Below are 14,040 nucleotides of genomic sequence, written 5' to 3'. Positions count from 1 at the left end.
GGAACCCTACGTGCATCTGTTCCAAACACCAGCTTCAGGCATGACTACAGTTTAACATACTTTATATTGTTCTAAGATAGGAAAACAAAATCTAACCAATTTGCCTAGTTGTAGTTCCAGTACTGACAAAAAAGCAGAGGACTTTGGGTGGTGGGTGTGTGTGATTGAGGAAGTGAGTGATGAGAGCTGGAGGCAGATGGTGGATGTGAGTGAAGCTAAAGAAAAGGTGATCAATGAAGATATGGGTTCAGCAGCAAATCGAACTTAGACCTCATATCATATAAACACAGGGTCACACACGTCACTAGACCTCATTCACCCTGAGACCAGACAGTTTCACCACAGCAGCTCTGCTGAGTGGTCTGAAAGAGTCCAGTGTCACTTTGAAACGCGTCTGCACTGACCTTAAGTTACACTGGGAACACTGGAAACCATTCAGCACCAGTTGAGTTCTAAAGGCTCCTGGATGTTATGTAAAGATCAGGACTGATGCATGAAGACATAACCAACAGCTGTCTGCACTTTACAGCACACAAGTTCAACAACACAGATAAACTTTCCATCCATGACGAGTTAATAGAAAGTCCTCCTTACTGAGCTGCTTTCATTAGATGGAAATGTATTCTACGAGGGCCCTGGATTTAATGCAGTTCAGGGCCACCAATGCAGTAAAACAGTGAGGGTCTCAAGGTTTGATCAGACAATTAATGGTGGTTTCTCCCATAAGAGAGACACTTACAGCACCTTGGGGTATCATTAATGGGTTTGCACTGGACAATAACTCCTGTTAGAGTCTCCCACTCCCCTGCTCTGCTTTACAGGCTAAACAAGGAGCGCTGTGAGGAGGAGGAGAGCATCAGTGCAGCAGCATCCTTCAGCCTCCTCAAAGTCAGCTCTGCAGCTATTAACCTTGAGTTGGACTGCATGGAGCAAAAAAATTATATTACGCAAAGTTATAATTTTATGGTGGTGGGGGAGCGGTACAAATAAATTCAGGCTGGCGGGACAGGGTAATTGGAGGGCCGAGTAATAGGGTCCTCCCGAATGAACCCAGGTGTGAGAGGAGAGAGAAGTTCCAATCCCTCTCCCCCAGGTGATTTATCTCTCATTCCTCCAGTCCTGGGGAGTGACTCATAGCCTTCAGCCACTTGGGCAACCAGCCCAGTACTTTTAATTATGTTCCGATGGTGGAAGGAATTGAGTCAGGGAGGAGGAGGGAAGACAGTTTGGGAGCAGGGGGTAAGGGTAGGATAAAGCCAAGCTGGCTCGTGGCCCCCACTTCAGGGGCCTCTCTGCTAAAGCTCTTTAGCTGCACAGATGACAGTAAGCAGGGTGGAGGAGTAGCGAGCGGCGAGAGGTGCCGCGCCGGCCGCTTTATCTCGTTAGCAGCCTTAAATGCCAGGCCGACGTGCCCTACGATTTGTCATTCCAGCTATTGGTCTCTGAGGGATTTGAGAGGTGCTCGGCGAGTTAAGAGAGACATTTCCATCCTGCATTATGCTTAATGGGAGGTGGAGAGGCCAGCAGGCTTATGGATACAGCAGAAGCTATCAGGGCTCAAATGCCAAACGAAAAAAAAAACATTTTTCACACTGGAGATTCAAATGTAGACGAACTGAGGCAACCGCTGTTGGCCAGCAAAGTTATGGTGGGAATAAAATAGACTAATTCAGACTTATGTCAAAGAGCATGACATGAAAGATGACCTGTCCCGACCAGGTGTTTGTTTTTTTAATCTAAAAACAAAGACAAGTGGGTATAGTATATACCACCACATCCTTAGCAGTTATATATAAGCTACAATACCTTCAATAATAGATTCTAGAGGTTAACAAATTCTGTTTGGCTGAACTATCTGGACTGCTAACATCCATCCATTCATCCATCCACCCACCCATCCGTCCATCTTCTTGCAGAGGAGAGAACTGGTCGATTTACAAATTTCCATCATTGATGGATTGTGTCATTGGGTCTGGCAGCACGGTGGTGCAGAGGGTAGTGCTCGTGTCTCACAGCTAGAAGGTCCTGGTTGGAGTCCTTCCTGTCCAGAGTGTGTGTGTTCTCCCTGTGTGTGTGTGGGGGGGTCCTCTCCTGATCCTTAGGGCTGACTATCACTGCTTTTAGCAGGTGTCTAAATGGGATCTGGCTCTGTTCAGACTGGGCCACATTATTGGCTGATCTGACAGGTTTCCGTAGCAACGACATTGGAGCGGAGGCGTCCAGCGAGTGTAGTGTGTGAGGTCACATGACTACCACAGCGGCAAAAACAACAAGGACCAACACTGAGTTACTTCAATGTACTGACGTTATCACTGTGTAACTAGTGGAGGGGCAGAACATCTCACCTGCCCCAGAGCTTGTGAACGCTGGGGGAAGCTAGTGCAAGGTAGATACGTGGAGTAGAAAATGGATGGGTAGAGTATGTGGTCAGGTCTATAACTACTGGGCCGACATCTGAGCCTGTCTAGGTGGTTCCACATCACGCCTGTGGACGCCAACAGTTTACTGCACCTGGGGGGGTTAGTGGGAAGGTTCCGTCACGCTTTCTCCAGGAGAGACCACTCCACCACATTTGGTAGTACATCCTTCTCCAGAAGCAAGAAACGCTGAAGGCTTATAAAAAGAATACAAATCTGGTCACCAAGACAACAGAGGTGCAGGTCACTCACAGCTCTCTTCCAGCTAAATACTGACTGATACCACAGGAAATGATGTCATGACTCAGCAGGGGAAGGATTTGGAAAGGTTTATAACACTTCTGTGTGATACGGAGAAGAAGAAGAAAGTCCCCTTCATTATTATTTTTACACTCAGCTATACATATATGTGTTAGAGACAATGTCGTGTACAGGCCCCTGAAACACAACACACCACACTAGGGGCCCGTAGGCGTGTGATTAGTACACAACAACCAGACAGGGGGAGGCAGAGTGACGGGCAGCGACTTTGGGGTGCGTCCCAATTGAGCAGCTTGTAAGAGTGATGGTGCCTTGCTCAGAGGTGCTTTGGCAGTGGTGAGGTGACGCCTCCCACTATCAGCTCACACTGTGGGGATGGATGGGCGGGAGCGGGAGTCGATCCACCAATCGGTGACCGCTCTACCGCTGAGACACCGCTGCCCCCAACCAAAGAGTTCACGTTGGTGCTCTGAGGCGTTGGGTGAAGACTGGATCTCACATCTCAAACAGAAAACAGAGAATCTGATCCATCCAAGGTAACTGATGAAGCTCCTCTGTGTGGACATACAGATGAACTGCTGAACCTTCTCTCAGAGCTGAAGCAAACGGCGTCCAGAGTATCAGACGGAGCTGCAGGAGAGTATCTCAAGTCAAAAACGGACTTGAGGAAGAGTTCCAGGAAAAGTTAGTTTGGAGTCAAGTGTCATTCAAATCAAACTCACATCCGTGGACATGACGTGCATTGCTGGAGAAATAACAGCAGCATTCAGCCTCGATGTGGCTGAGTAGGAAACTCCCATGTTGCAAAGTGACATTCAACTTTAGTCCTGCAGGAATTACCACAATTTGGTGCCATTTGGACCCAGAAAGGTACAAACCTCTAGACAGCAGCAGTAAATGCTAGTTGTCTGAAACCACATGTTTGTGTGAGTCATCACAGAACACACCTCCTGCCGTGCACTGAGGACTCAATCAGAGGTAGCTTTGGGTTAGACTCTGATTACCCTTATAGAACACCACGCTAACCACTAAAGATATTTGTGGAACAATCAGGCTCGTATTTTCTTTTAAAACATCAAAAACCAAATCCCCTGTGATCAGGGCCCGAAATTAACTTTTTTTCTTGGTAGCACTGGTGCTCCCAAATGTAGAAGTTAGTAGCACCAGCAAAGACTTCAGGAGCACCTCCCCAAAAGCAAGGCAGTGACGGAGCGATAGAGACGCTCCGTCCATCTCCGTTCCTCCTCTCTCCCCCAGGAGAGCAGCCGCAGCTGCGCTCCCATTGGTTCCTGGCAGGACCGCAGGAGCGCCGTCTCACAAAGAAAGGCGCTCCAGATTTTTTTCCCTAGTATATTTAATAGTCGCACTGATAAAAATTTGGGCGCATTTTCGACCAAAATGGGCGTAATTTCGAGCCCTGCCTGTAATGTTCTGGTGACACGCCTGTGGCGTACGCCGCCTCTCACCCATAGCCAGCTGGGACGGGCTTTAACAGACCCATAACCCACCAGGTGGATCAAAGACTGCAGACAAGACGATTAGGTTTGTCTCGTCTACAAGAAGATGTATGGATGGACAGACAGAATAAGAACTATCGTTGTACAGACGGGTTAACAGACACTGATAAAGATGACTGCTGAGAGAAAGATATAATAAAAGTAGAATGTGTTTACCGGTAATGACTTTGAATCGCACCTGGCCGCTGTAGTTGTTCCACATCCACAGAGTCTTAGCCTGATTAATGACAGGAATGAGGACGATGGTGCACAGAAACAGAAGCTGAACACTGAAGACAGCTGCTGAGACGTGTGAGGCGTTGTTCACACACGGCCCACACACACCCCTCAGCAGATGTATTCCTGCGCTGTGTGAACACAAACAAACGGTGTGATTGACCAGTTTTCTGCTGTGAACAATTCCACAAAGTAGGAAGGAGAAAGGGGCTTCGTGCTCTCGACAAGCACTTGTGGAAGCACTCACTGACAAACCCTGAGCCGCGATAACGCTGGTGACGCAGGGCTTCTTCTGCTCTGGGTCACGCGTGGACAGAGGGCAGCGGTGAAGGTCAGTGCAGATCAGAGGCTGGAGTGGATCGAATGCTAACAGCCAGTCAGATTACTGCTGTCAGTCACAGCGACACAACAAGTCAATAAATGAACACTTGGGATGCTTCAGGTGATCGCTGCTGCCTCCACGGTCCAGCACAGCAGTCTGAGCCAAGAACTACACAAACACAGCCACAGGTTAAGTGGTAAGGGGTTTTCTTTTTGTGGATCACATAAATGATGAAATGGCAAAAGAAATAATACATAAAAACGAGTTTGGTGATCAGTATTATGGGATAGATTTTCATGCAGGATAAAGCATATAAAGACAAAGAGGCTATTTAAATGTCAATCATAGAACTAATTCAGCCTGAGACCACATTAAACATAACTTTAGGAGGTCTAAAAGTACATCTACTGGTTTCTGAGCGTTCAAAATATTTTAGATATAAAGAATAAATTGTGGGCTGCCTGGTGGCGCAGCACTGTTACCTCTCAGCAAGAAGGTTCTGGGTTCGATTCCACCTGGGGCCATTCTGCATGGAGTTTGTATGTTCTCACCTGTCTCCCAGGTCTCCTCCCTCCAGTCATCAAAAACACAAAATCCAAGTGAACTAGTCACTGTAAAATGGTCTGTAGGTGTGAGCGTGACCCACAGATGAAGACAAGACGATTGGAATGAATGAAAATGATTAATCTGTGCATTTCCTGGTTTAGAGGGAAAAGGCTGGAGGTGGCATCCCTACTTCATGTGAACTTCAAGCTAAGATCTCCCCACGTTTCTGAAGGAGGTCAACCTTCCACTGAGACGTTACAAAAATAACCTGAATCTAAATGTCCACCTGTACCTAAAGCAAAGAGCACAGAGAACAGGTGAGCAATAAGAACCTTCATTACTCCATAAACCCATAAACGACTACACAGCAACATGAGATGAATCTGCATCTCTGTGAACATGCCAGAGTGGAGGGAAGTGTTAGGATGAGTATATTAAGATACTGACAGTGTGCTATAAGGAATCACACAGACTGACTCACATGTATTGTCACCCTTCCCAACAAGCACTGCATTAGACTCGCTACACAAAACTTGGATTGGACTACGTCTGCATTCAGAGCCAAACTCTTTTCACACCTAAAGCTGCCAGAAAATAGGCGTGTTTTTTTTTCCAAGGCAGAGATCTCTCTCCCGCTCTCTCCGAGAGCTAATTATTTCTCCCCCGTTTATAGCCAACTGTTTCTGTCATCTGTCTCCGTAATGACCTCTGCAAGATGTGCATGCATGTACACACACAACCACACACACACACACACACACACACACACACACACACACACACACACACACACACACAGATTTCACAGAGAAACCACACACACACACACACAACAGCTTGTCTCCTGCTCAGAATGGAGTCCCTCCTGAGTCGTACCTGCGGTCCCTAGCAGCGCTAAAAAATGATAAATTTAAGACTGACACAAAATAAATATACTAGAATATGTATAACTGTTTACCCATGAAGAATTAGAGATGGATGATTAGTGTGTTGACAAAGAATGAATTCATCACTGCAGTATTTTGTTAATCCAGGTACTGTGTTAGTGTTTCTGTGAGATTTGCTGGTTGTGATAATTTCCTGTTGTCTCTGAGGAGGACCTTCGATCTGCTCTGTGACAACTGTGTTCTGTTGAACAGAACATGGAAGAAAATCATAAGGGGGTATATAAATAATATAAAAACAATAAAATAGTTACAGTCATTCAATCATCTACATCAAGCTAACACTGAATACTTGAGCTTCTTAAAGATCTGCTCCTTTGTCAATCAAAGAAAATCAGGCTGTCATTGACTGGTATGGTTAGCGCTATTTACTAATTCTAACATTTCACAAAAAATAAAATAAGAAAATGTAAGGCTAAAATTAGTAAGTGTTTTCTTTCCCTTTATAAAGCAAGCTCAGCATCAACAGTGTTTATCAAAAATTAGTTTCCACCCAAATTGTTAAACGGGTTAATAAACAAATGATCAAACATACAGTTCAGACGCAACTCAATTCTCATAATTATTATCATTATAAGACATACCATAAAACCAATGACGACCCCCCCCCCCCCGGACATCTTGAATATGACAAAGTAATTAAAGACAAACAAATGTGTACTTTTCATACATTGAACTGAGCATAAGCGGAATGTTTGCCCCCCTGGTTAGTCTTGCTTTTGGAAGGCAATTAAAAAGATTAATGGAAAATTTAATTAGCTACAGCAACACAAGGCCATCTATTTAGAATATAAAGCTGTCCTTTACATCTTTTAGTTTCATGATTTGTCTTTACAGTCAGAGGTTTTCACTCCTTCAGTTCTTAGCATCTTGTTTTTGATCATTTAAACTCCTATGAGAAATGTTCACCTTCTTATCAAATAAGTATTTTCATGTTAAGTAACAACAAAGTCTTAACATTCAAGTCAAACATTCCAGTCCAACATTCATGGTTCACACGCTGTTCTTTCAATCCACAACACGAAGAATTTCTTAAAGGATTCCTCCCAAAATGAAAATCCATCAAGAAAACAAAATGAGCTATGCTCCAAATATTCATAACCATTGTCTTGGAAGACATGACCACGGCTACACTGCCCCATCAGAGAAGGTGTGAAGCGGAACCAGGGCAGCAGAGCCCCCCCCAGGTTGGGAATGGGGCGCTGCAGCCAATCATAACAATCCCATGAAGCTGGTCTCAATGATTTTTAGTGTTTTGTATTGTTAGATGGAGGAAAAGGAGTGTTTGTGTCCTGTTGTCAGGTTAACGTCAGAAAGGTGTCAGTGTTTGGGGGGCGGGGGAGTGGGGGGTACTGTCATGCTCCATTTTTGTGTGCAGAAGAATGTGAGAATAAACAGTGTATTTTCTATTTGGATGATGGTTTATTTTACTAAAGCAAGAAGAACTGTTGCTCCCAGAAATTTTTTGAGAACTGTTGACCCTGATGTTTTTGACCTTTAAATAATTTTTGGAAGCTAACTAAAAATTTGCAAACACCGCTGAGGATTACACAATAATATCAAATGATCCTTTGCGTAGCCCCTTCAGTATTTTACCATGAACTTTTAAAGGACAATTATTTAAGACTGCTTTGTCTCTGCCTCTGTATGGTTCAGTTATGTAACTGACTTGAGTCGACACATTCATCTGTTATTTTCTGTAAAACACAAAAAAAACTAGAACAAATGTATGGGGACACAAACCAGAACAATGAACTGAAGCAGAGCCGAGGGAGTGAACGTCTCCTCCAGTCGTTCAATCCAGGGCTGTGAGAATCCCTCCTGAAGCGTTCCCTTACCTGGTTGTCAAACTTCAGAGACTGAGTTCCCACCAGGAAACGGATGGAGTCAGTTTCAGCTGTCTGGGCTGTGAGCGCTCGTGCCTGAAAGTAAAGGAAGAATATGTGAATAACGTGAAGATCAAACTGTCTTAGGGACCCCGTTAGAGGTCTCCACAGCGTGTCGTCCTTCTCCATGTCAGACTATCTTCTTCATCCTCCTCTCTAACACCAGCTGTCCTCACGTCTCCCTCACCACATCCATCTGACGGGTCCAAACCATCAGAGTCTCCAGAACATCTCACCTTGTTCCTCTGAGGAACTCAGTTCTGATCCAACCTGGTCGCTCCTAGAGAACCTCAACGTCTTCATTTCCTCCAGCTCCACTTCCTGTTCAGCACCACTGTCTCTAATCCATCATGGCTGTCCTCACCACTGTCTCTAATCCATCATGGCTGTCCTCACCACTGTCTCTAATCCATCATGTCTGTCCTCACCACTGTCTCTAATCCATCCTCTCTGTCCTCACCACTGTCTCTAATCCATCATGTCTGTCCTCACCACTGTCTCTAATCCATCATCTCTGTCCTCACCACTGTCTCTAATCCATCATCTCTGTCCTCACCACTGTCTCTAATCCATCATGACTGTCCTCACCACTGTCTCTAATCCATCATCTCTGTCCTCACCACTGTCTCTAATCCATCATGACTGTCCTCACCACTGTCTCTAATCCATCATCTCTGTCCTCACCACTGTCTCTAATCCATCATCTCTGTCCTCACCACTGTCTCTAATCCATCATCTCTGTCCTCACCACTGTCTCTAATCCATCATGACTGTCCTCACCACTGTCTCTAATCCATCATCTCTGTCCTCACCACTGTCGCTAATCCATCATGACTGTCCTCACCACTGACTCTAATCCATCATGTCTGTCCTCACCACTGTCTCTAATCCATCATGACTGTCCTCACCACTGTCTCTAATCCATCATCTCTGTCCTCACCACTGTCTCTAATCCATCATGACTGTCCTCACCACTGTCTCTAATCCATCATCTCTGTCCTCACCACTGTCTCTAATCCATCATGTCTGTCCTCACCACTGTCTCTAATCCATCATGTCTGTCCTCACCACTGTCTCTAATCCATCATGTCCTCACCACTGTCTCTAATCCATCATCTCTGTCCTCACCACTGTCTCTAATCCATCATCTGTCCTCACCACTGTCTCTAATCCATCATGTCCTCACCACTGTCTCTAATCCATCATGTCCTCACCACTGTCTCTAATCCATCATCTCTGTCCTCACCACTGTCTCTAATCCATCATCTCTGTCCTCACCACTGTCTCTAATCCATCATGTCTGTCCTCACCACTGTCTCTAATCCATCATGACTGTCCTCACCACTGTCTCTAATCCATCATGTCTGTCCTCACCACTGTCTCTAATCCATCATCTCTGTCTTCACCACTGTCTCTAATCCATCATGTCCTCACCACTGTCTCTAATCCATCATGTCCTCACCACTGTCTCTAATCCATCATCTCTGTCCTCACCACTGTCTCTAATCCATCATGTCTGTCCTCACCACTGTCTCTAATCCATCATGTCTGTCCTCACCACTGTCTCTAATCCATCATGACTGTCCTCACCACTGTCTCTAATCCATCATCTCTGTCCTCACCACTGTCTCTAATCCATCATGTCCTCACCACTGTCTCTAATCCATCATGTCTGTCCTCACCACTGTCTCTAATCCATCATGTCTGTCCTCACCACTGTCTCTAATCCATCATGGCTGTCCTCACCACTGTCTCTAATCCATCATGTCTGTCCTCACCACTGTCTCTAATCCATCCTCTCTGTCCTCACCACTGTCTCTAATCCATCATGTCTGTCCTCACCACTGTCTCTAATCCATCATCTCTGTCCTCACCACTGTCTCTAATCCATCATGTCTGTCCTCACCACTGTCTCTAATCCATCATGTCTGTCCTCACCACTGTCTCTAATCCATCATGACTGTCCTCACCACTGTCTCTAATCCATCATCTCTGTCCTCACCACTGTCTCTAATCCATCATGTCCTCACCACTGTCTCTAATCCATCATGTCTGTCCTCACCACTGTCTCTAATCCATCATGTCTGTCCTCACCACTGTCTCTAATCCATCATGTCTGTCCTCACCACTGTCTCTAATCCATCATGTCTGTCCTCACCACTGTCTCTAATCCATCATGTCTGTCCTCACCACTGTCTCTAATCCATCATGACTGTCCTCACCACTGTCTCTAATCCATCATCTCTGTCCTCACCACTGTCTCTAATCCATCATGACTGTCCTCACCACTGTCTCTAATCCATCATGTCCTCACCACTGTCTCTAATCCATCATGTCCTCACCACTGTCTCTAATCCATCATGTCCTCACCACTGTCTCTAATCCATCATGTCCTCACCACTGTCTCTAATCCATCATGTCTGTCCTCACCACTGTCTCTAATCCATCATGTCCTCACCACTGTCTCTAATCCATCATGTCCTCACCACTGTCTCTAATCCATCATGTCCTCACCACTGTCTCTAATCCATCATGTCCTCACCACTGTCTCTAATCCATCATGTCTGTCCTTACCACTGTCTCTAATCCATCATGTCTGTCCTCACCACTGTCTCTAATCCATCATGTCTGTCCTCACCACTGTCTCTAATCCATCATGTCTGTCCTCACCACTGTCTCTAATCCATCATGTCCTCACCACTGTCTCTAATCCATCATGTCTGTCCTTACCACTGTCTCTAATCCATCATGTCTGTCCTCACCACTGTCTCTAATCCATCATGTCTGTCCTCACCACTGTCTCTAATCCATCATGTCTGTCCTCACCACTGTCTCTAATCCATCATGACTGTCCTCACCACTGTCTCTAATCCATCATGTCTGTCCTCACCACTGTCTCTAATCCATCATGGCTGTCCTCACCACTGTCTCTAATCCATCATGACTGTCCTCACCACTGTCTCTAATCCATCATCTCTGTCCTCACCACTGTCTCTAATCCATCATCTCTGTCCTCACCACTGTCTCTAATCCATCATGTCCTCACCACTGTCTCTAATCCATCATGTCCTCACCACTGTCTCTAATCCATCATGTCCTCACCACTGTCTCTAATCCATCATGTCCTCACCACTGTCTCTAATCCATCATGTCTGTCCTCACCACTGTCTCTAATCCATCATGTCCTCACCACTGTCTCTAATCCATCATGTCCTCACCACTGTCTCTAATCCATCATGTCCTCACCACTGTCTCTAATCCATCATGTCCTCACCACTGTCTCTAATCCATCATGTCTGTCCTTACCACTGTCTCTAATCCATCATGTCCTCACCACTGTCTCTAATCCTTCATTCTGGTAAACTGACACTTTCCTCCAGCCGTCCCTGTTGGATCCGTCTCTTCACCTCCTACTACTCGTTAAACTGCTTTCATGAATGTAATCACTAGAACGTGGAGACAGAGAAGACTGGAGTTCCATCCATCCATTGATGCAGAATACCAGTGAATGCTGGTTTGTTATCCACACAGAAAACACTGAACTCTCACTTCGTGTTAAGTCACTGAACACAAGTCAATACCTGAAATTCGAGGCCGTAAATAACCGGAGCGTCGTCCTCCATCCTCGGTTCGGTCCTGGAGAAAATTCTTCGTCTTATAAAAACAGAAAATGTAATCTAGCAGTGAAAACACTTGGATATGTCACGGATTTGCTCCGGTCCGCTCAGTCACAACAGAGCAGCTCCACTTCCGCGATGGCGCAAAGGAAGCGAACGCATTTCAGCCGTAAAGACAGAGATCCAACGTTACGGACGTGTCTAAATCTACGTAAACGTAGTCAGGAATACAGAAACAGCGCCAGCATGAAGTTTGTCCTCTCTGTCTTCCCGTACTTGCTGAGACGTAGGAAGTCACGCATGCGCAGTAGTGTTGGTTCTGTCAGTCCGTCAGGTAAGAAGTCGTGTTCGTGTTCCAGGTTGTTTCTTTCCTCCGTTCTCCTCCAGTGACGTCAGCCCAGCGGCAGGAGTGTCCGTCCTTGTTAAGACGCGGACGACGAGTAGTGACGCACAAATATGACGTATACAAGCAGCTAAACGTGAGCTAGCAGCAGCTAACTGGCTAATGTAGCATGAGAAGCCGCTCTGTGGGTGTAGAGCGGCGGGGATCGATACGAGCGTTTCTGATCAGACGGTGAACAGATCGATATTATTGCTGTAGTTCATCGATGATTATCAGAATTAGAAAACAAATAACTTCCGTTCACAGGTAGGAGGAGCTGAGACCGGCCGCTGGCTGCAGATTGACCCGTTGGTTGTGCTCCAGGGCGGTAGGATGGACACCGGGGAGGCTCCTGCTCCGCGCCCCGACACGCTGGACTTCACGGTGGAAGATGAGACCCCGGAGGCCCCGGAGGCCCCAGAGCCCCCAGAGCCCCCCACCAGTCAGAGCCCTGCTCTCCAGGGAGACTCCATCGACCTGGGCGGAGGGTTCGCCTCCCCCCAGGAGGACAGCACTGCCACCCCATCAGGAAGCCTGATGGAGAAGCTCAACGACCAGATGATGGAGAGCGTCATGATCTCTGACTCACCCAACAGTGAGGAGGAGGACGGCGTCCCCACCGACACGCTCCTGGATGCTGAGGGGGACAAGGAGGAGGACGGCGTCCCCACCGACACGCTCCTGGATGCTGAGGGGGACAAGGAGGAGGACGGCGTCCCCACCGACACGCTCCTGGATGCTGAGGGGGACAAGGAGGAGGACGGACGGGAACCGTCCCTCTGCAGTGATGGACAGGAGCCGTGTGAGTTCGGTCTGGGCGTTACTGATGATGGGCAGGACAACGCTGGTCCTGGTGGGACAGTAGAAGAAGACACACAGGAGGACACAGGAGAGGGGGTGTCCACCTGTGTGTCCCTACAGGATGACATCCAGAACACGTCTGATGGCGGTGAGGAGCCTCCACCCCCCGCTGAAGGGACCGTCTCCAAGGACGAGGCCGTGCCGGTGTGCACCATATTCAGCCAAGGCACCCAGCCAAAGTCTCTGGTGCCAGACGGCTTCCAGCCCACCCTCATCAAGTCCCCCAGTTTCAGCATTGGGAGTGGTGGGGGAGGTGCTGAGGGGGTGACTCCTAACAAATTAACACCTCCCCTGGTGTGCCAGCCCAGCCCCAGCCTCAGCAAGTTCTTCACGGAGAACGGACAGGCCAATCCAGCCGCCGACTTCTTCGATTCTTTCACGGCGCCGTCCTCCTTCATATCTGTGTCAAATCCTAATGCTGAGATACCTCCCTGCCCCAGCCCAGGGCCAATAGCCCCCACACCTGAGAGACAGCTGTCTTCCTCCTCCTCCATCAGCACACCTGGAGGCCCCTCTGGGACACCCCCCCCTAGCACCGTGTTTAGTCCACCGCCCACAGAATCCACTCCCAAACCCCAAGCTCCCCCACTAAAGCCGGCCTCGGCCCCAGCTCCAGCCCCCGCCCCATCGTCTCCGATGCAGCCCTTCAACCATCTTCAGGCGGTGTTTTCAGGCAGCGACGACCCGTTTGCCAAGGCGCTGAGCCTGAGTGAGGTGGACCGGCGCCACGACGCGTGGCCCCCCTCAGAGGAAACAAGGAAGCTGCTGATTGCTGTGGCCACACAGCAGTTTAATCCAGCCTACGTGGAATCCAACAGGCTGACGATGCCCGGACTCAAGTTTGACAACTTGCAGGTAGGGGAGTTAGCTACAAAATATGTTTTCACAAAGAACAGATAGTCCTCAACATATGGACACAGTTGGTTCTGAAGGGTTGTTCATGAGTTGTGAATTGTTTGTAGGTCATTAATTTATAAATCTTCATCTATAATCTCCATTTGAGGTCATTTAAATGTCATTACTGCTCTAAATACAAGAGTACTGTTAACTAAGGCTGACCAGAAACAATTG

General features: G+C 47.3%; 2 protein-coding genes across 5 annotated transcripts in view; one reads left to right on the top strand and one right to left on the bottom strand.

Moving 5' to 3' along the window:
• eipr1 (EARP complex and GARP complex interacting protein 1) overlaps positions 1-11,841 on the bottom strand; it is a 75,222-nt gene extending 63,381 nt beyond the window's left edge. The window contains exons 1-2 of one of the 2 annotated variants that reach the window (XM_068339693.1): positions 11,691-11,841; positions 8,062-8,145 (exon numbers count right to left, since the gene is read on the bottom strand). In XM_068339693.1, the coding sequence (XP_068195794.1) occupies positions 8,062-8,145; positions 11,691-11,732 (126 nt within the window). In that variant the 5' untranslated portion in view covers positions 11,733-11,841. Of the gene's footprint in view, positions 1-8,061; positions 8,146-11,690 lie in introns of those variants that run through there. The other variant, XM_068339695.1, reaches the window with a different exon arrangement.
• Positions 11,842-12,019: 178 nt separating this feature from the next.
• Positions 12,020-14,040, top strand: part of trappc12 (trafficking protein particle complex subunit 12) — a 37,753-nt gene continuing 35,732 nt past the window's right edge. Inside the window, exons 1-2 of one of the 3 annotated variants that reach the window (XM_068338289.1) lie at positions 12,020-12,060; positions 12,376-13,824. In XM_068338289.1, coding sequence (XP_068194390.1) covers positions 12,442-13,824 — 1,383 coding nt within the window. In that variant the 5' untranslated portion in view covers positions 12,020-12,060; positions 12,376-12,441. Of the gene's footprint in view, positions 12,061-12,131; positions 12,301-12,375; positions 13,825-14,040 lie in introns of those variants that run through there. The other 2 variants (XM_068338291.1, XM_068338290.1) reach the window with 2 other exon arrangements.

This window comes from Antennarius striatus, chromosome 17 (genome assembly GCF_040054535.1).
Source record: "Antennarius striatus isolate MH-2024 chromosome 17, ASM4005453v1, whole genome shotgun sequence".
Lineage (NCBI taxonomy): Eukaryota > Metazoa > Chordata > Actinopteri > Lophiiformes > Antennariidae > Antennarius > Antennarius striatus.
Note: the sequence above shows the minus strand (reverse complement) of the source record. Positions and strands in the feature narration are given on the sequence as shown.